Genomic DNA, 22,920 nt, shown 5'->3' with positions numbered 1-22,920 from the left:
CGTTTGGGGACCTACATTTGTATATGTCATTCAGTTACCTCATGAGTTGCCTTGGCATGACAGAACTGGCATATAAGGTGGATTGACAGATCATGAATGACATCAAAGTGAGCAGTGCAGGAGGAGAGAGAGCATGATGAATCAGATAAAAATTAATGAAAAAAGAAACCCCTTCACAGTTTATTAGGATTATAGGAAGTTACTAGGCTAATGGCCCTAGCGCCTTACAAGCCTAGCCAAGTTCTACCCTTATTTCCACAATCAACACCTATTGCCCCTGTCTAAGAGGGACACAGGTGGAACCCCCAAGGTGACTTTACAGTTACCCATCCAATCGTCCATATCGAGTTTGAAGAGGGCCAATAAGGTGATGTGTTTGACATGAAGTGGGAGTCTGTTCCAAAGGTGTGGTAACCTCTGGGAGACAAATATGCCCCTCCAGGATGTTCTGTTAATGTCACATACAAGGTTAAGGGCTTTAGAGCATACCCAGTGTACCATTAAACTTTTGGATATGAAGTATTTCCAATAATGCAGGGTCAGAGATTGCCTTATATGCAAGGCAGACATCACCTCTGAATAGTCTGTATGAAACAGAATAAAGTGACAGTGATTTCAAAGGATCCACACAGGACAGATGCTGAAGACCTTGAATGTTCCTCGTGAGGAAGCTTTGTAGTCTCTCCAGTTGCTGCAGGTGCTTGGAAAGGTACATACCAAAAGGGGCACTGTACTGAATTATTGGCCTGATGAGGGAAGAGTACAGGAATATGAATCAATCCACCTGTGATTCAAGAGAAAGTTGTAAGTGGATGAAAGGATGCTGTGATTTTATGCAAAGGCATGTAATGGTGTGACAACAGAAATAAATGGAAGCAGTAAAGAGCTGCTTTTACAGGTGCACTAGTGATCAGAGAAAGGCAGTTATCTGCCCCATGTTTGTTAAAGGCTGCTAACAAGAAGCAAGAAGGCCAAAGACATGGTACTTTGCCTTCATCACAGGTAGAGTCCATCGGAAATGTCCACCTAGAAAAGGCTGCTTTTTGGGTGCTGTGCTATCACCTCATAGAGAGGTCAGGGTAGGGGTTGTCCTGGAAGATGATGGTTATTAAGCATTCTATCTTCACCATGGCAACAGACCAGGGCAGGTATCCAGCTGGCATGATGGTGTCACAGCTGCAGGTGATCCCATGTTAGAGGATTAGAATATGATTAGTGAATCTTATATCTTTCCCAGAGCTCCTAAGGAGGAAGTTAAAGTGTTAGATAAAGTTTTAATTATCCTTTTCAATAGGTCAGTTCTGAAAGAAGAAGCACTGGGACACTGTTCTGCTGCATAAAGTGGCTCAGAGATATAACTGGCACATTATTAGTTGGGGATCTCACTTCCGTCATGGAGAAGTTGGAAGGTGGATCATGGTAACAAGCAAAGTATGAAAGAAGGGATGATGTGTTTGGATGAGTGGAGACTTGGATCAGTCAAACAGAATGCAGTGTAGTGATTAGAGTAGGGTGTCGACTCCAAAGTAGATTAACAGTGAAGTTCCAGGAGCTGAGGTTTGGAGCCTGTTCTGTTCAGGGACTTTATATCTGATATTGTGCATCATATTAGTAACAGAACCTTCCCATCTACAGGTACTACAAAGATGAGATAATATCTTGACAGATGGAGGGGACAGAGATCCTAGAGAACCTGGAAAAATACACCAGATGGTGAGAGTGGTGCCCAGACAAGAGCAACTGGTGGCAAGTACTGGGCCTGCTATTCTGATCAGAGCATGAAAACAAATGACTACTACATGTTCTACTTTTTTATTTATTTATTTATTTTTTATTTTTTTATTTATTTATTTTTTAATAATATACTGTTCTCTGGTTCTTGTCTGTGTCCAAATTTCTAATTTATTCCATTGTGGGTAACATGTGGATACTTAAACATAACTTTTTGTTTGCTGGGTTATCCCTGCTCTGGGCCAGACATCATTCTGGCTACTGAATATACATTACCAAATACAAGGAGAACATTGCATGGCAAAACCTGTGTGGCATAAGCTGTTTTACAACTATATGCTACTCAGGTGGATGAGGTCATGGTAGTGTATTTACCTGGTAATCCAATAACTAGATAGTCAGACAGACAGATAAGGCTACAGTTTACCTCATTTTCTATAACCTACTAGCCCTATGACAGTACAGTGATGTTAATGATTTGTATTATGTGAGGGTAATACTGAGGTGCAGCATGACTGTGGGGCTGACACTGAGGTGCAGGATGACTGTGAGGGTGCTTCTGAGGTGCAGTACATCTGTGAGGGTGATACTGAGGTGCAGGATAACTGTGAGGGTGATACTGAGGAGCAGGACAGCTGTGAGCATGATACTGAGGTGCAGGATGACTGTGATGGTGCTGCTGAGGTGCAGGACAACTGTGATGGTGATACTGGGGTGCAGGATGACTGCAAGGGTGATACTGAGGTGTAGGATGATTGTGAGGGTGATACTGTGGTGCAGGATGACTGTGAGGGTAATACTGAGGTGTAGGACTGCTATGAGGGTGATACTGAGGTGCAGGATGACTGTGAGGGTGATACTGAGGTGCATAATAGCTGTGAGGGTAATACTGAGGTTCAGAATAGCTGTGATGGTAATACTGAGGTGCAGGATGACTGTGAGGGTGATACTGAGGTGCAGGATAACTCTGAGGGTAATACTGAGGAGCAGGACAGCTGTGAGCATGATACTGAGGTGCAGGATGACTGTGATGGTGCTGCTGAGGTGCAGGACAACTGTGATGGTGATACTGGGGTGCAGGATGACTGCAAGGGTGATACTGAGGTTTAGGATGATTGTGAGGGTGATACTGTGGTGCAAGATGACTGTGAGGGTGATACTGAGGTGCAGAATAGCTGTGAGGGTAATACTGAGGTGCAGAATAGCTGTGATGGTAATACTGAGGTGCAGGAGGACTGTGAGGGTGATACTGAGGTGCAGGATAACTCTGAGGGTAATACTGAGGTGCAGCATGACTGTGAGACTGATACTGAGGTGCAGGATGACTGTGATGGTTCTGCTGAGGTTCACGATAACTGTGAGGGTGATACTGAGGTGCAGTACACCTGTGAGGGTGATACTGAGGTGCAGGATAACTGTGAGGGTGATACTGAGGAGCAGGACCGCTATGAGCATGATACTGAGGTGCAGGATGGCTGTGATGGTGCTGCTGAGGTGCAGGACAACTGTGATGGTGATACTGGGGTGCAGGATGACTGCAAGGGTGATACTGAGGTGTAGGATGATTGTGAGGGTGATACTGAGGTGCAGGATGACTATGAGGGTGATACTGAGGTACAGGATGACTGTGAGGGTAATACTGAGGTGCAGGATTGCTATGAGGGTGATACTGAAGTGCAGAATGACTGTGAGGGTGATACTGAGGTGCAGAATAGCTGTGAGGGTAATACTGAGGTGCAGGATGACTGTGAGGGTGATACTGAGGTGCAGGATGACTGGGAGGGTGCTGCTGAGGTTCACAACAACTGTGAAGGTAATACTGAGGGGCAGTACACCTGTGAGGGTGATACTGAGGTGCAGGATAACTGTGAGGGTGATACTGAGGAGCAGGACCACTGTGAGCATGATACTGAGGTGCAGGATGACTGTGATGGTGCTGCTGAGGTGCAGGACAACTGTGATGGTGATACTGGGGTGCAGGATGACTGCAAGGGTGATATTGAGGTGTAGGATGATTGTGAGGGTGATACTGAGGTACAGGATGACTGTGAGGGTGATACTGAGGTGCAGGATGACTGTGAGGGTGATAATGAAGTGCAGGATAACTGTGAGGGTAATACTAAGGTGCAGGATGACTGTAATGGTGATGCTGTGGTGCAGGATGACTGTGAGGGTGATACTGAGGTGCAGGATGACTGTGAGGGTGATACTGTGGTGCAGGATAACTGTGAGGGTGATACTGAGGTGCAGGATGACTGTGAGGATGATACTGAGTTGCAGGATAATTGTGATGGTGATACCGAGGTGCAGGATAACTGTGAGGGTGATACTGAGGAGCAGAACAGCTGTGAGTGTGATACTGAGGTGCAGGATGACTGTGATGGTGCTGCTGAGGTGCAGGACAACTGTGATGGTGATACTGAGGTGCAGGATGACTGTAAGGGTGATACTGAGGTGTAGGATGACTGTGAGGGTGATACTGAGGTGCAGGATGACTGTGAGGGTGATACTGAGGTGCAGGATGACTGTGAGGGTGATAATGAAGTGCAGGATAACTGTGAGGGTAATACTAAGGTGCAGGATGACTGTGATTGATGCTGTGGTGCAAGATGACTGTGAGGGTGATACTGAGGTGCAGGATGACTGTGAGGGTGATACTGTGGTGCAGGATAACTGTGAGGGTAATACTGAGGTGCAGGATGACTGTGAGGATGATACTGAGTTGCAGGATAATTGTGATGGTGATACTGAGGTGCAGGATGACTGTGATGGTGATACTGAGGTACAGGACAGCTGTGAGGCTTATACTGAGGTGCAGGATGACTGCAATGCTGATACTGAGGTACAAGATGACTGTGATGGTGCTGCTGTGGTTCATGACAACTGTGAAGGTGATACTGAGGTGCAGTACACCTGTGAGGGTGATACTGAGGTGCAGGATAACTGTGAGGGTGATACTGAGGAGCAGGACAGCTGTGAGGGTGATACTGAGGTGCAGGATGACTGTTAGGGTGACACTGAGGTGCAGGATAACTGTGATGGTGATACTGAGGTTTAGGATAACTGTGTTGGTGATGCTGAGGTGCAGGATGACTGTGAGGGAAATACTGAGGTGCAGGATGACTGTGAGGGTAATAATGAGGTGCAGGACAGCTATGAGGGTGATACTGAGGTGCAGGATGACTGTGAGGGTAATACTGAGGTGCAGGACAGCTATGAGGGTGATACTGAGGTGCAGGATGACTGTAAGGGTGATACTGAGGTGCAAGATGACTGTGATTGTAATACTGAGGTGCAGGATAACTGTAAGGGTGACACTGAGGTGCAGGATGACTGTGATGGTGATACTGAGGTACAGGATAACTGTAAGGGTGATACTGAGGTGCAGGATGACTGTGAGGCTGATGCTGAGGTGCAGGATGACTGTGAGGGTGATATTGAGTTGCAGGATGACTTTGATGGTGATACTGAGGCGCAGGATGACTGTGATGGTGATACTGGGTGCAGGACAGCTGTGAGGCTGATACTTAGGTGCAGGATGACTGCGATGCTGATACTGAGGTACAGGATGACTGTGATGGTGCTGTTGAGGTTCAAGACAGCTGTGAGGGTGATACTGAGGTGCAGTACACCTGTGAAGGTGATACTGAGGTGCTGGATAACTGTGAGGTTGATACTGAGGTACAGGATCACTGTGATCATGATGTTGAGGTACAGGACTTTTGATTCCAGAAGAGAAAGGTTTTCTTCAGTTAGACAATGCACTAGGGTGGTACTGTCCACTACTGCATGAATGTCTGAAATCTTTGAATGTAATATTATGATTATATTAATATGACTGATATTAGGCTGCTGATCTGTGTATAAGTGGAAGGAGGGAATTAGGTTACGTCTGCTGTGATCAGAGGCAAGAATAGGGTTAAGTCTCAGCATGAATGGGGAGAAATGGGGTGGCATTATCTCTGTGTATGAGTAGAGGAAAAAGACAGAATTAATAGAAATGCAATCAAGATTATAAAAAGGACAAGGGCCTGAAATGAGGACACAACCAGGACTCAAAACAAGTATAACCCACTTGACATGAGGCCAGAGGAAGTATGATCCAGAACCACAAAACATATAAAGGAAAATTTGGTGTGTGGTACCCAATAAAAGGGGTAAGAAAAGAGGCAAGGCTGGATAAGTAAAGGGAAATAGTTTAGGGTACCACTGGGAAGACATTATTTTAGGAAAAGGGTGATGGATATATGACTCTACCTCCCATAAACAGATGGAAAATGGTGGGACTTAGCTATACAGTTAGATGGACAGGGTTAGATTCATATCCCCTTCTGCACGACATATGGTCATACAGCAAAAGCGGAGGGAATATAAATAAAAAGTCTGCTGTACTATTACATATGTGTTGTCACAATAGTTTAACTCTGTCAGTAAAACACCGAAAACTACTACTACCGTGGTTTCTGTGACAATCAGCTATCACAGCATGAAAACCAATAATATGGCTGTTCTCCGGTTTTAAACCAGGGTTGGTTGTCAATATCCTGAGTCTGATTACTGAGCTCAGGCCCTGGAGGGACCAGGGGGTAGGTTTGGGGAAGCAGTGGGATTTTGGAGGTAAGTGATGGATAGGCTGGTCTCATATCCTTGCCTACAAGTGCATGCTGCCTGGTCAGTTTACACTGGGATGGCCGAAAAGGCTTAGAAATGTAGACAGGCTGTCTCTGACATGGCTATAAAAAAAGGTTTGTGCTCCTACCACTGGCTACGTTTATAGGGGACAGTCCTGTATAGATGAATGTGCCAATCAAGGATAAGATAAAGACAGAAGCTGTATAAGTCAAGGGGTGATCAGGAAGTGAATTCATAATATCAGAATGAGGTTGAATAATTAAATGGTGAGAAAGAATGAAAAGGAGATATAACACAGACTCATCAAAGCACTCAGGTACGTTGATGCAGAACATATGAATTTATATATCAAGTATATACAGCTCTTTTCATAACCTTACAGATTTCATTGTATTCAAGAAATCAAAAAGAGGAAAAGCAACTTTATAATGTTCCCAGATGAGTCTTATTACAAAGGCGTTATCTGTTTGCACATTGTGAATAAGCCAGAGTGACATAGGCATTTAACAAATACAGGGCTATTTTACAAACACATCCATCCATAACTTCTTTTTCCCATTTTTGCACATGGGGTCTGGGTGTCAATCATCAAGGACCAAGGTTCACATCAACAATGGCTAATCCTGCCATGGTAGTTCTTCCACAACACACATTCACACGCACACTCACACCTATAGCGAATTTAGAGCGTCCACTCCACATACTGCATGTCTTTGGAATTTGGAAGGAAGCCAGAGCACCCAGAGGAAACCCACGCAAACACAGGGAGGACATGCAGACTCCACATTGAAGGCACCCCAAGCAAGAATCAAACCAAGTGACAATGTTATCCACTGTGCCATCCTATTTTACAAACACATACATATATAAAATTACACATAAAAGGTTGTGCATTACAATATTTTATTGCATGAGGTGAACATAGCAATGTTTTATTTCATGTATCTTAACTTATATAATACAAAGAAAGAAACAGCAGTCTTTGTGTGCCTAAGAAGCACAATAAAAGCCACTATAGAGAATCCTGGTGAGATTCAATTCTTTCTTAGAGTCCTTTTATCCAAGCGGTTTTGGTGTCTCACTGCTCTTAGCTAGGAGTCAGAAAAGTATTTCATAAACTACACTGTAGTAACCAGAGAAGCAGAACTGCCCTGGGGTGCTTCTTCTGTCCTTTATCAGCTCTCTGGCTCCACGACACTTGCACTGTCTATGGGCCCCTGAGCAGTACAAACATGAAACTACAGAAGTGTAAACATAGATGCTTTATACATCCTCGATATTGCAGACCATGGTAAACTAACTGATTACAGCTCACTGGTTACCAAGAGCACTGGCTATTTAAACCAGCCTTATGGCACATAATTCGCCATGCATTTTTCAGACTAAGTTATGTGTTTTTTACTTTAATCCATTACAATCTCCTTTGGTACTTACCTCTTCCATAGCTAGGTAGATAACCTGCTCTTGGATGTTTCACTCCTGGAATAGATAAACCAATGTTTTATTTTAGAGTCAGGTAATATTAATACAGCTTAAATCAAGTATCAACAAAGGCTAAACAAGCAAATTAAGTGCAATATTTTAACAATGGCCAAGTACTCGCTATGCATTACATGCACATCTACAGAGTAGGAAACAGTAAAGGAAAGATTGCAATGTGTTATACTGTCATGTACTGTGGTGTAATGTGTAGTACTGCTCCAGAGTGCACTGGAATACATTACCCAATACAGTAGTACCTTTTACAGCACAGCACCACAAAACATTCTGCTACACTGTATCACAGCACTGTGTGTTACCCTCTGCAGGCCATATATACTACAATGCACTGCATTATATTGTGAATGCAATACTCATAGGGTGTAATGTATAACACACTGTACCACAGTGCAGTGCTATAAATTAACCATCACAGTACCACCTTTAACACCATGGTACATTAGTGCATTATGTTGCACTATATCACTGTGTCCTCTGTTCATAGGTTCATAGGTTCATAGGTTAGTACTAAGCTAACTGCCCTTGCGAGCCATTTTAAGCCTAGCCAATTATCCCTTGTGTGACTCAAACCCTGCACCTTGTGTTTGTAAGGCAAACACCTTAACCATTAGGCTACCCTCCCAATGCAGACCATATGTACTGCAATGCACTCCATTATACTGCCAGTGCAGTACTCATCAGGATGTAATGTATAACACTGTCCCACATGCAGTGAAATACATTACCCTGCACAATACCACCTTTTACAGAATAGCACAGTAGAACATTCTACTACATAGTGTCACAGTACTCTATATTACCCTTTGCAGACCATATATACAGTAGTGCACTATGATATATTGTGCTGTGATGCCATGCAATGTGTACAACTGTCATACAGTGCAGTGGAATACATTACCCAATGCAGTAGTATCTTTTACAGCATGGCACTGTAAAACATTCTGCTACATTGTATTTCAGTACTCTGTATTACTCTATGCAGACCATATGTACTGTAATGCACTGCATTATACTGTGAGTGTAGTACTCACATCAGGATATAATGTATAACACTGTTCTACAGTGCAGTGAATGCATTACTCTGCACAGTATAACATTTTATGGCATAGAGTGGAGAACATTCTGCTACAGTGCATCACAGTGCAATACTATACATTATCCTATGTAGACCACATATACTACAATGCACTGCAGTGAGTGCAGTACTCACTGTGGTGCAATGTATACAGTTATGCCAAGGTTTAGTGCTAGACTCTAGCCAACTTAGTACGATATTTTACAACACAGCAGCACAATACACTTTGTTTCATTACACACACTTTGTTTCATTACACACTATTACCATTTACAGTCTGGCACTGCAGAATACTCTACTATGTTGCAGTAATCTGTATTACTCCACAGTACCACATTTGCAGTACTGCTGTATACATTAATACATTATACTGCAACAAAAGGTGCACTCTGTGTTACCCTACACAGTACCACATTTTGCATCAACACTCCTGAGTACATTATGTTACACTGCAGTATACCACAGTATTCTATTACCCTACAGAATACCACATTTTACATCAACACTACTGAGTATATTACATTACACTGCAGTATAACACAGTATTCTGTTACCCTACACAGTATCACATTTTACATCAACACTCCTGAGTACATTATGTTACACTTCAGTATACCACAGTATTCTGTTACCCTACAGAATACCACATTTTACAGCAACACTCCTGAGTACATTATGTTACACTGCAGTAAACCACAGTACTCTGTTACTCTACACAGTACCACATTTACATCAACACTCCTAAGTACATTATGTTACGCTGCACTGCATTCTGTTACCCTATACAGTACCACATTTTATATCAACACTCCTCAGTACATTATGTTACACTGCAGTATACCACAGCGCTCTGTTACCCTACACAGTACCGCATTTTACATCAACACTCCAAAGTACATTATGTTACACTGCAGTATACCACAGCACTCTCTTACCCTACACAGTACCACATTTTACATCAATACTCCTCAGTACATTACGTTACCCTGCAGTATGCCACTGCACTATGTTACTCAACACAGTACCACATTTTATATCAACACTCCTGAGTACATTATGTTACACTGCACTGCACTCTGTTACCCTACACAGTACCGTATTTTACATCAACACCCCTTGAGAACATTATGTTACACTGCAGTATACCACAGTACTATGTTACCCTACACAGTACCACATTTTACAACAACACTCCTGAGTACATTATGTTATACTGCAGTATACCACAGCACTCTGTTACCCTACACAGAACCATATTTTACATCAACATTCCTGAGTACATTTTGTTATACTGCACTGCACTTTGTTACCCTACACACTGCCACATTTTACATCAACACTCCTGAGTACATTGTTATACTGCAGTATACAACAGCACTCTGTTAACCTACACAGTACCACATTTTACATCAACACTCCTGAGTACAGTATGTTACACTGCAGTATACCACAGCACTCTGTTACCCTACACAGTGCCACATTTTACATCAACACTCCTGAGTACATTATGTTACACTGCAGTATACCACAGCACTCTGTTACCCTACACAGGAGATTTATTCTTGGGAAGGGACTATAAGAATTAGTAATTTCCTAGTGTATGTTTTACTCCCTAAGATATGTGAGCTTGATGGGAATTGTAATATCACCTGATTCTGTCTTTGAGATGTCTAGGTCTGTCGCCAAAGTTATCTTTCAGTGCAACCAAATCAAGATGTAATCTACATACAGGAGTCTTCATTGCTTTCAGAAAGAGTTTTTAAATAACATAAGCTGTTTAATCCATCTGTGGCAGAAAACAGTGTAGTGTCATAGCTCAATTGTCACGGCACTCATAACACTGTGACTTTTTCTTTGTGAATTAAAGAGGGTTTACCATCTGATAGAAGACTAGAATTAAAAGTGTTAGGAATCATTGAATCTGGACATAACCTTTCCTGTTTCTATTAACTGATACCTTTGGTTTATCAGCTATTATGTTTTCTCAACAAATTTAAGTCCTCTTTTTTTTTAACTGCTTGTGTGTATAATGATCTTTTTTAAAAAATAACGTGAAGCTGTATTATATTTGGGACAGAGAGCCCCTTATGGTGGGTATGTCCGCACAGCATTGCTAATTATTTACTAACAAGTATTGACATCTCTAAAACTAGACTTACTGTGTACTAACTAGAAACAACACAGCTGTCTTGGCCTTAATGCCTACTGCAGCAACTTCTACAGTGAAATAATTAAATGCGTTTATTTATTTAACTAATTCCAGCCTACATCACCATTTTGTATACATATATAAAATTACAAATAAAAGGTTGTACATTACAATATTTTATTGCATGAGGTGAACATAGCAATGTTTTATTTCATGTATCTTAACTTATATAATACAAAGAAAGAAACAGCAGTCTTTGTGTGCCTAAGAAGCACATTAAAAGCCACTATAGAGAATCCTGGTGAGATTCATTTCTTTCTTAGAGTCCTTTTATCCAAGCGGTTTTGGTGTCTCACTGCTCTTAGCTAGGAGTCAGAAAAGTATTTCATAAACTACACTGTAGTAACCAGAGAAGCAGAACTGCCCTGGGGTGCTTCTTCTGTCCTTTATCAGCTCTCTGGCTCCACGACACTTGCACTGTCTATGGGCCCCTGAGCAGTACAAACATGAAACTACAGAAGTGTAAACATAGATGTTTTATACATCCTCAATATTGCAGACCATGGTAAACTAACTGATTACAGCGCACTGGTTACCAAGAGCACTGGCTATTTAAACCAGCCTTATGGCACATAATTCGCCATGCATTTTTCAGACTAAGTTATGTGTTTTTTACTTTAATCCATTACAATCTCCTTTGGTACTTACCTCTTCCATAGCTAGGTAGATAACCTGCTCTTGGATGTTTCACTCCTGGAATAGATAAACCAATGTTTTATTTTAGAGTCAGGTAATATTAATACAGCTTAAATCAAGTATCAACAAAGGCTAAACAAGCAAATTAAGTGCAATATTTTAACAATGGCCAAGTACTCGCTATGCATTACATGCACATCTACAGAGTAGGAAACAGTAAAGGAAAGATTGCAATGTGTTATACTGTCATGTACTGTGGTGTAATGTGTAGTACTGCTCCAGAGTGCACTGGAATACATTACCCAATACAGTAGTACCTTTTACAGCACAGCACCACAAAACATTCTGCTACACTGTATCACAGCACTGTGTGTTACCCTCTGCAGGCCATATATACTACAATGCACTGCATTATATTGTGAATGCAATACTCATAGGGTGTAATGTATAACACACTGTACCACAGTGCAGTGCTATAAATTAACCATCACAGTACCACCTTTAACACCATGGTACATTAGTGCATTATGTTGCACTATATCACAGTGTCCTCTGTTAGCCAAATGCAGACCATATGTACTGCAATGCACTCCATTATACTGCCAGTGCAGTACTCTTCAGGATGTAATGTATAACACTGTCCCACATGCAGTGAAATACATTACCCTGCACAATACCACCTTTTACAGAATGGCACAGTAGAACATTCTACTACATAGTGTCACAGTACTCTATATTACCCTTTACAGACCATATATACAGTAGTGCACTATGATATATTGTGCTGTGATGCCATGCAATGTGTACAACTGTCATACAGTGCAGTGGAATACATTACCCAACGCAGTAGTATCTTTTACAGCATGGCACTGTAAAACATTCTGCTACGTTGTATCACAGTACTCTGTATTACTCTATGTAGACCATATGTACTGTAATGCACTGCATTATACTGTGAGTGTAGTACTCACATCAAGATGTAATGTATAACACTGTTCTACAGTGCAGTGAATGCATTACCCTGCACAGTATAACATTTTATGTCATAGAGTGGAGAACATTCTGCTACAGTGCATCACAGTGCAATACTATACATTATCCTTTGTAGACCACATATACTGCAATGCACTGCAGTGAGTGCAGTACTCACTGCGGTGTAATGTATACAATTATGCCAAGGTTTAGTGCTAGACTCTAGCCAACTTAGTACGATATTTTACAACACAGTAGCACAATACACTTTGTTTCACTACACATACTTTGTTTCACTACACACTATTACCATTTACAGTCTGGCACTGCAGAATACTCTACTATGTTGCAGTAATCTGTATTACTCCACAGTACCACATTTTCAGTACTGCTGTATACATTAATACATTATACTGCAACAAAAGGTGCACTCTGTGTTACCCTACACAGTACCACATTTACATCAACACTCCTGAGTACATTATGTTACGCTGCACTGCATTCTGTTACCCTATACAGTACCACATTTTACATCAACTCTCCTGAGTACATTATGTTACACTGCAGTATAGCACAGCACTCTGTTACCTTACACAGTACCACATTTTGCATCAATACTCCTCAGTACATTATGTTACCCTGCAGTATGCCACTGCACTATGTTACGCAACACAGTACCACATTTTATATCAACACTCCTGTGTACATTATGTTACACTGCACTGCACTCTGTTACCCTACACAGTACCACATTTTACATCAACACCCCTTGAGTACATTATGTTACACTGCAATATACCACAGCATTCTGTAACCCTACACAGTACCACATTTTATATCAACACTCCTCAGTATATTATGTTACACTGCAGTATACCACAGCATTCTGTTACCCTACACAGTACCACATTTTACATCAACCCTCTTGAGTACATTATGTTATACTGCACTGCACTTTGTTACCCTACACACTACCACATTTTACATCAACACTCCTGAGTACATTGTTACACTGCAGTATACCACAGCACTCTGTTACCCTACACAGTACCACATTTTACATCAATACTCCTGAGTACATTATGTTACACTGCAGTATACCACAGCACTCTGTTACCCTACACAGTACCACATTTTACATCAACACTCCTGAGTACGTTATGTTACACTGCAGTATATCACAGCACTCTGTTACCTTACACAGTACCACATTTACATCAATACTCCTCAGTACATTATGTTACCCTGCAGTATGCCACTGCACTATGTTACTCAACACAGTACCACATTTTATATCAACACTCCTGAGTACATTATGTTACACTGCACTGCACTCTGTTACCCTACACAGTACCACATTTTACATCAACACCTCTTGAGTACATTATGTTACATTGCAGTATACCACAGTATTATGTTACCCTACACAGTACCACATTTTACATCAACACTCCTAAGTACATTATGTTATACTGCACTGTACTTTGTTACCCTACACACTACCACATTTTACATCAACACTCCTGAGTACATTGTTACACTGCAGTATACAACAGCACTCTGTTACCCTACACAGTACCACATTTTACATCAACACTCCTGAGTACATTATGTTACACTGCAGTATACCACAGCACTCTGTTACCCTACACAGTACCATATTTTACATAAACTTTCTTGAGTACATTATGTTATACTGCACTGCACTTTGTTACCCTACACACTACCACATTTTACATCAACACTCCTGAGTACATTGTTACACTGCAGTATACCACAGCACTCTGTTACCCTACACAGTACCACATTTTACATCAACACTCCTGAGTACAGTATGTTAAACTGCAGTATACCACAGCACTCTGTTACCCTACACAGGAGATTTATTCTTGGGAAGGGGCTATAAGAATTAGTAATTTCCTAGTGTATGTTTTACTCCCTAAGATATGTGAGCTTGATGGGAATTGTAATATCACCTGATTCTATCTTTGAGATGTCTATGTCTGTCGCCAACGTTATCTTTCAGTGCTACCAAATCAAGATGTAATCTACATACAGGAGTCTTCATTGCTTTCAGAAAGGGTTTTTAAATAACATAAGCTGTTTAATCCATCTGTGGCAGAAAACAGTGTAGTGACATAGCTCAGTTGTCACTGCACTCATAACACTGTGACTTTTTCATTGTGAATTAAAGAGGGTTTACCATCTGATAGAAGACTAGAATTAAAAGTGTTAGGAATCATTGAAGCTGGTCTGGACATAAACTTTCCTGTTTCTATTAACTGATACCTTTGGTTTATCAGCTATTATGTTTTCTCAACAAATTTAAGTCCTCTTTTTTTCAACTGCTTGTGTGTATAATGATCTTTTTTTTAAAATAACTTGAAGCTGTATTATATTTGGGACAGAGAGCCCCTTATGGTGGGTATGTCTGCACAGTATTGCTAATTATTTACTAACAATTATTTACAACTCTAAAACTAGACTTACTGTGTACTAACTAGAAACAACACAGCTGTCTTGGCCTTAATGCCTACTGCAGCAACTTCTACAGTGAAATAATTAAATGTGTTTATTTATTTAACTAATTCCAGCCTACATCACCATTTTGTATGCATCCTGTTAACACCCATAGCTCCTAACAGAATCCAGAAATTTTGGGTCTGATTTCTTTAACTATTACCAGAAAATAATACACTGCATTACAGAAGGTGAGGTGTTGCTAACAAAATGACACAATGATTATTAATCTAAGATGTCCTGCAGTAAAGAAATGAATCGCTGCTCAACACTTATTCATATTTTCATTATTTAGTTTATATTTTCATAAGCGAAAATCTACATGCTGTTGAGGGATACGATGTGAAATTATATGGTAGGAAACAGAAAAATTCATTGTCGATGTTAATTTATATCACACTATACTGGAGATATTGCTAGTTGTTAGTAATTACAAAAATAAGGAATATTTTCACATGCACTTAATATTTTAACAACCAGGTGACTTACAAACTGTCATACAGCATCAGGTGAAATCTTAGATATTGTTGAAGAAAACTGTCATTGATATTTGCAATATAATTTGCACATCTTGAGAGATGCTCCATGTTATTTATATTGCTAATTATACAATTATGCATATGTTTTCATATTTCTGAAAAGATCTCAATAGATATGCTATCAGAGAGGAATTTCTTGCTGTCACATGAAAGCTTATGTTTGGGTAACAAAAGTATTCTAACAATATATGTCAGGGTTGTGCATTTTCCAAGATATTATACTTTATTTGTGAAAGTTTAGCAAAAATTTTAATTCTGTGTTTGTGCACATTATAATATGCTATAATATTTATGCAAAGATTATGAATGCACTGACTATTATCACTGCAAAGAATGCTTCTTACTGATAACATTGCTATTTGTACAGTTCTGATAGTTGTTATTGTTCATAAAATGCTTACATTTGTTTATCTTATGCTTTTTAAGTTGATTCTTCAGAAAAAGTAGTGGAATGCAAGAATGTGTGTGTAGGCTGCCAGAGGTGTGACATTACACAACATATAGGTGTCAGTAAGTTAAGTTTGTTTACTGGGATAGTCCTACCAGGTCACACAAGACCCGTTTTTAGCAAAGGTCCAGGGAAAAAAGCTCCAGCATTATCTAGTGAGAGAAACAAAACAGATAATGTAAAAGCTTTGACAAAAAAATAACAATAACACTAATTGAATAAATTACACACTAATGCTTTGATTATAAGTATTGGAAGCTAAGTAGTATAAATGTGGTAATAAAAACTACTGGGAAGTACTTGTAATGAGTTATGCAATGGATAGCAAAGACTGATGGGAAGAGATGTGAGGTTAAGTTAAAGGAGTGAAATAGTGAATGTAGAATGGAGTGAATGGTGATGAATTAGTGACGGGGTGGAACAGAGTGAGAGAGTAGTAGGAGGAAGAAAGAGAACAAGATAAGATGGGAGGAAGTAAAAGTCTGTTGGGAGAGAATTAGTAAAACAGAGAAAACTAAGCAGTGTGAGAAATCGAGATGGGATATATATGTGTGTGTAGGAGACAATAATAAAGGTGCAAGTGAAAAGGATTGTGGGAAAAGAATATGGAAAAGTAAAGTAAATGGTTCCGGAATTGTTTGTAGTGTGGCAGCAAAACTTTAATTTATTTGTGACCATACTAGTGCCTGACTTGGAGGTGGAAAATGTCTATAAGGATTTAAGAGATCTTGTTAGTGAGTGAGATCTGAATGTTTTGGTTGTTCGTAAACAGCACTGGAAGTCTACCATCTCTGATGGAACTAACAGCAGTAGTCTGGAAACACACTAATGTGTATAGCTGTGTGTGTGTGTGTGTGTGTGTGTGTGTGTGTGTGTGTGTGTGTGTGTGTGTGTGTGTGTGTGTGTGTGTGTGTGTGTGTCTGCGTGTGTGTGTGTGTGTGTGTGTGTGTGTGTGTGTGTGTGTGTGTGTGTGTGTGTGTGCTCACGCGTTTGTGTATGTGTGTGTATATCATATCTGGATGCACATTAGATTGCAGTCTTTATTACCTGAGAACCTGAGACAGGTATTAGGGACCTAAATCAGTACCTGCTAGGTACACACTTGATTTCCACTGGTGATATTTGCCCTACTTATCTGTAAAAAATGTAACAGCATCCACCTCTCCTCCTCCAAACAGGTTCAAATATATGTGAGAGATGCAACTATTTAGCCAAACTGGAGGCTGAGCTCTCTCATCTCAAAACTGGTGTAACCAGTCAGGAGGAGAAGGTAACCTCCCACAACACAATTCCAGTATCACATAGTCCCACCACATCAGCGAACCAAACACATAAATACACAAAAACATACTCGGAGGCTCTAAATAGAAATCTACCTAAGCAACAGAGACCTCCAAAGCAGACATCCAAGCAAACGCTACCTCAAAACAAAACACACACAACACATAACCCACAAAGTCAGTGTGCCAAACAGCCACAGCCCTTAAGGCTGAATAACACACCTGATACTCTTGTTATAGGTGACTCTATTGTCAGACACACTGACGTCCCGCTCACCAGGCTGAATAAAGAGAAGGTCACGGTGAGCTGCCTGTCGGGTGCTAGGATCCGACACATAACGCAAGCACTCAGGTCACTCCAAAGCAAATACAAATATGACTCAGTCATTGTACATGCTGGTGTGAATGACCTGAGACGTACCTCCCTGGACTACATGAAAAGAGACATAGAGGAGCTCTCTGATCATGTAGCCCAGACTGGTATGACCCTGACCTTGAGCAGCATCTTACCCTCACCTAGAATGATGCCACAGTACAAAGACAAAATGATCGATTTTAACAATTGGCTAAAATTTTGGTGTCATTCAAAGGGGATCCAGTGTCTGTCAGCCTGGGATGACATGCTCGACAAGCCACATTGCTTCGCTAGGGATGGCTTGCACCTGTCACCACTGGGCTTTCGGATATTGGCAAAGGCTCTTGCCACCCCATAGTGCCTTTTTTAGGCAAGGCTCAAAAGTCAAACCCACCCCCATAGACAGCACAAGGAACAAGAAACTAAGGGTAATGCTGCTAAACGCCAGAAGTCTTAACCTCAAGATGCACGCACTCGAAGCTCTCCTCAGTATGGAGAAAATCGATATCTGTGCAGTGACAGAAACCTGGTTCAAGGCTCCAGAGAGCACCCCAGCACTACCAGGCTATACCTCGTATCATGCTTTTCGGCCCCAAAACCCGGACCAAACCACAAAAGGAGGGGGAGTTTCCTTATTTGTCAAGGATATCCACACCTCCAGGTTAGTGGCATTGCACAAAGTATCAGAGACCATCCATGTGCAACTAACAGTGGGCAAGACTGCTTTTCAGTTTATAGCATCCTACAGACCACCCTCTCAAAGTCAGGAATCCCATTCGGCTTTCCTGAAAACATTGGAGAACATGAAGATCTCTCCGAACACCATTATATTGGGCGACTTCAACTACCCAAACATTGACTGGGTGCACTACTCAAGCCCCAGCACCTTAGCCCAAAGATTCCTGGAAATTATAAACTCAAATGCTATGGAACAACTAGTCACCACTCCCACAAGAGGGGACAACATACTAGACCTGATCATTACCAACATGGGGACTCTATGCTCCACACCAGAAGTATATCCCTCATTGGTAAGATCAGACCATAAATTAATTTCACTGGATGTCCACATCCAGACCACACCCCCAGCCTAGAAAACCACAGTGAAAAACTTCTCAAAAGCGAACTTCTCACTTCTCAAAACCAAAGTGGAATCCTTCAAGGCCCCAGGGCCAGTGGAAACTACAGCCCAAACTGCAGAATCCTATATAAATGCATTCTACGGACATCTCCAGGAATGCATGCATCATGCTATCCCAAACAAAACCAAGACCCAATCATCCAAAGGCAGGTGTCCAGTCTGGTGGACCCCTGCCATAAATAAACTGTACAACAGAAGGAGGAAGCTATTACATGATAGAGCAAAATCCCTAATAGGGAAGGCATCTCTGATCAGTACTAGCAAAAAATTACGATCCCTCATAAAATCTTCCAAGGCCAGCTTCGAGAGAAAAATTGCACAGGACACCAAAGACAATCATAAGGCTTTTTTCAGTTATGTTAGAAACCTGGGATGCAACTCCCAGACTTGTTCTGAGTTGATTCTAAACGACAAAAAATACACTGAACCCACAGACATCGCCAATATCCTGGCAGACAGGTTCAGTGCAAACTCCCCAAAAGAGCAAGTATCTATCCCGGCAGAGGGCTGCCTCCCAAACATCTTAGATGCTCAGGTGAAGGCTGCCCTCTCCAAAGCAAAAAACACTGCTTCCATGGGACCAGATGGCGTCCCAAGTTGTGTCCTACATGAACTCCAAGAGGAACTAATCCCTCAAATAAAACAGCTATACAATCTCAGCCTCACTACAGGATATGTGCCCACAGAATGGCGTACAGCAACAGTGGTCCCACTCCACAAAGGTGGAGCCTCTACGGACCCTGGAAACTATCACCCCATAAGCCTGACTAGCTTAATCTGCAAGGCTATGGAGAGGATCATCATGGAGCTCATAAACAAAGACATTGGGGACCTACAGGCACTAGATCCTACCCAGTTCGGCTCTGTCAAGGGCAGATCCTGCCTTTTGAACCTGGTTGACTTCTTTGAAACAGTCACCAAAGCCATAGATGAAGGGAAGGTAGTCCACACAGCCTATCTGGACCTTGCAAAGGCATTTGACACAATACCCCACTCGGGCATCATAGATAAGCTATCCAGCTTAAATATAAACCCCTATGTCACAAGATGGGTCACAACCTGGCTCAAAGACAGAACCCACAGAGTGAGAGTTGCTGGAGCCATGACAGACTCGAAACTGGTCACAAGTGGCGTCCCACAGGGTTCTGTCCTGGGACCACTCTTGTTCGGTATATACTTTTCTGAGGTACAGGCAAAAGTGAGAGGACTATGGCTCACCAAGTTCGCGGATGACTGCAAACTGGGCGCCATAATCAGTTCTCCAGCTGACACAAACATCCTTCAAAAAGGTCTCACAGAGACAGATAACTGGTGCCAGCGCCATGGTTTAAAGCTAAATGCCAAAAAATGTATAGTCATACCCTTTGGCAAAAACAATGCGCCCACAAATTACCACATAGGCGGAAACCCATTAAGTACAGAGAAAGTTATTAGGGACCTGGGGACCCGAGTTGATAGCAATCTCTCCTTTGAAAACCACATTGCCAAAGTGGTTAGAAAGACCTTCTACATAGCCCACCTCATCACGAAGGGTTTCACATCTAGATCAAGAGAGGTAATTGTGCCCCTTTATTCATCCCTCATCAGACCCATCATAGAATACAATGCCCCTTTTGGGATGTACTTTACCGACACCTGCAGCAATTAGAAAGACCCCAAAAGTATCTCACCAAGAGGATCAAGGGTCTCAAACAGATGCCATATGCTGCTCGGTTAAAAATACTCCAGCTTTTCTCAGTTGCATACTGCCTACTTCGAGGAGATCTATGCCTGACATACAAAGCTATGTCAAATCCAGAATTACTGGACATGCTCCACCTCAGTAAATCTAAATCCCTTAGAGCCACATGCTTGAGGGACTTGAACCACAGCACAGAAATAAATAGAACTTGCTGGAGGGACAGGTTCATAACCCAGAGGCTCCCTTCGCTCTGGAATAGAATTCCAGTTCATGTGAGGCAGAGCATCTCACTGAATCTCTTCAAGAAGAATCTCGATAAGTGGATGGGGATCATAGGTTTGTCCCGGGGATTACTTCCGTGTCACTATTAGACAGAGGCACAGTAAACTAAACTTTAAAAAGGGCACAGTATACTCAAATCAAGGGGTGGCGTAAGCCAAACACAATCGGGCTAGGCTTATAAATGCCCCAGGGCAGATAGCCTAGTATGAACCTATGAACCTATGAACCTATGGTTGACCTTAGTTAGCTATTTGTTAGTCACATGTCACAAAAAGTAACATTGCTGGAACGACAATCTATAGCACACCTGACTACAATTATACTATATGACAAATATATTACATTTCTGTAGCACATAGTAGGTACTCCACAGATATATCACAGACATATATAATGCTACATCTATATCACATGGCTATACAACACTATATCACATAGAACACTATAACTATATCACATAAATTAATAATTCTATAAATATACTACATTACAACTACACTATACAACAGCATCACACAACAGATGTCACACTTCAACTTAAACACATATCTGTGTCATACAGCTCTCTCACATAGCTGCAACAAACTAGAAATATACCACGTAAGTGTGCCACACTACAGATATACCACGTAAGTGTGCCATACTACAGATATACCACGTAAGTGTACCACACTATAGATATACCACATTAGCTATATGACAAAACAGCTATCACACTTCAACTTAAACATGTCTGTGTCATACAGCTCTCCCACATAGCTGCAACAAACTAGAAATATACCACGTAAGCATGCCACACTACATATACACCATAGCAAGTATGTTAGTGAATTATAAAATACTAGAAATGTACCAAATAACTATACTACATTTTATAAATATACCAACTAACTAGACTACTTTATAGATAAGCCAAATTAGCTATATCACACTACAAATATAACTATATCACACTGCACTAAACTGCATCATTGTATCAGAGTGCAGATATACACAAAATGACTCAGTACTACACATATATCATGTAACTGTATCAGCATATAGGTCTATCACATACCTATAATTAGAACATAATGGTATGACATAACAATTTCAGCGTCTATATCATGTTATCGAAAGTTTATTTAATCGAATTAATAAAGGTCAAACTTTATTAATCGATTAAGTAAAACATCGAATAACGTAAAAAAAAAACAAATAAAAAAGAAAACGAAATGGCATAGGCAGGGGTACATTGAGGTAAATGGGAATTTCCCCTTACTGAGATTTCCGTTTACTTCCACAATGTTCTTCACTTTCGATATTGTCGTGCTGACAATATCAGACTCGATATTGTCAGCTTACGACAACGTGAAGTAGACCCCTATTTCACACTATGCATATAATAAAATAACTATGCTATAATGTAAATATGTCACATAACTATATCAGACTACAGCTATGCCACATAACTCTGTCAACAACACAACACAATACAACATTAAGATATAACTATACAACACATGTATACATCCACATAACTATACCATTCTGTAAATATATCACATAACTGAATCAGATTACAGCTATGCCCCATAACTCTGCCTACGACACAACACAACATTGTGATATAACTATACAACACATGGATACAACCATATATAACTATACCATCCTGTAAATATATTACATAACTGTATCAGGCCACACCTGCACCATATAACAGTGTTGCATGGTGATAAACATACTAACATAACTATGATATAGCACTTAACTATGTCATTTTGTAAACACACCATACCTGTATTACACAAACACAACATTTCATATCTCACTATAAATATATAACATAACTGTATCACAGTGCAACTATACTACATTCTCTATGTTGTAGTACAGTTATGTCATGTAACCATGTCAATCTAGAAATATATCACAAA

At 40.9% G+C, this 22,920-nt stretch overlaps 1 protein-coding gene across 9 annotated transcripts in view; it reads right to left on the bottom strand.

Moving 5' to 3' along the window:
* LOC122814093 (glycine-rich cell wall structural protein-like) overlaps nucleotides 1-22,920 on the bottom strand; it is a 150,746-nt gene that overhangs the window by 107,379 nt on the left and 20,447 nt on the right. For 8 of the 9 annotated variants that reach the window (XM_044086708.1, XM_044086704.1, XM_044086710.1 and 5 more), the window contains exons 2-3: nucleotides 11,796-11,840; nucleotides 7,798-7,842 (exon numbers count right to left, since the gene is read on the bottom strand). In XM_044086708.1, the coding sequence (XP_043942643.1) occupies nucleotides 7,798-7,842; nucleotides 11,796-11,840 (90 nt within the window). The remainder of the gene's footprint in view (nucleotides 1-7,797; nucleotides 7,843-11,795; nucleotides 11,841-22,920) is intronic. The other variant, XM_044086707.1, reaches the window with a different exon arrangement.

The sequence above is a fragment of the Protopterus annectens genome, chromosome 10.part0 (genome assembly GCF_019279795.1).
Source record: "Protopterus annectens isolate FY-2018-M chromosome 10.part0, PAN1.0, whole genome shotgun sequence".
Taxonomy (NCBI): Eukaryota; Metazoa; Chordata; order Ceratodontiformes; family Protopteridae; genus Protopterus; species Protopterus annectens.
Note: the sequence above shows the minus strand (reverse complement) of the source record. Positions and strands in the feature narration are given on the sequence as shown.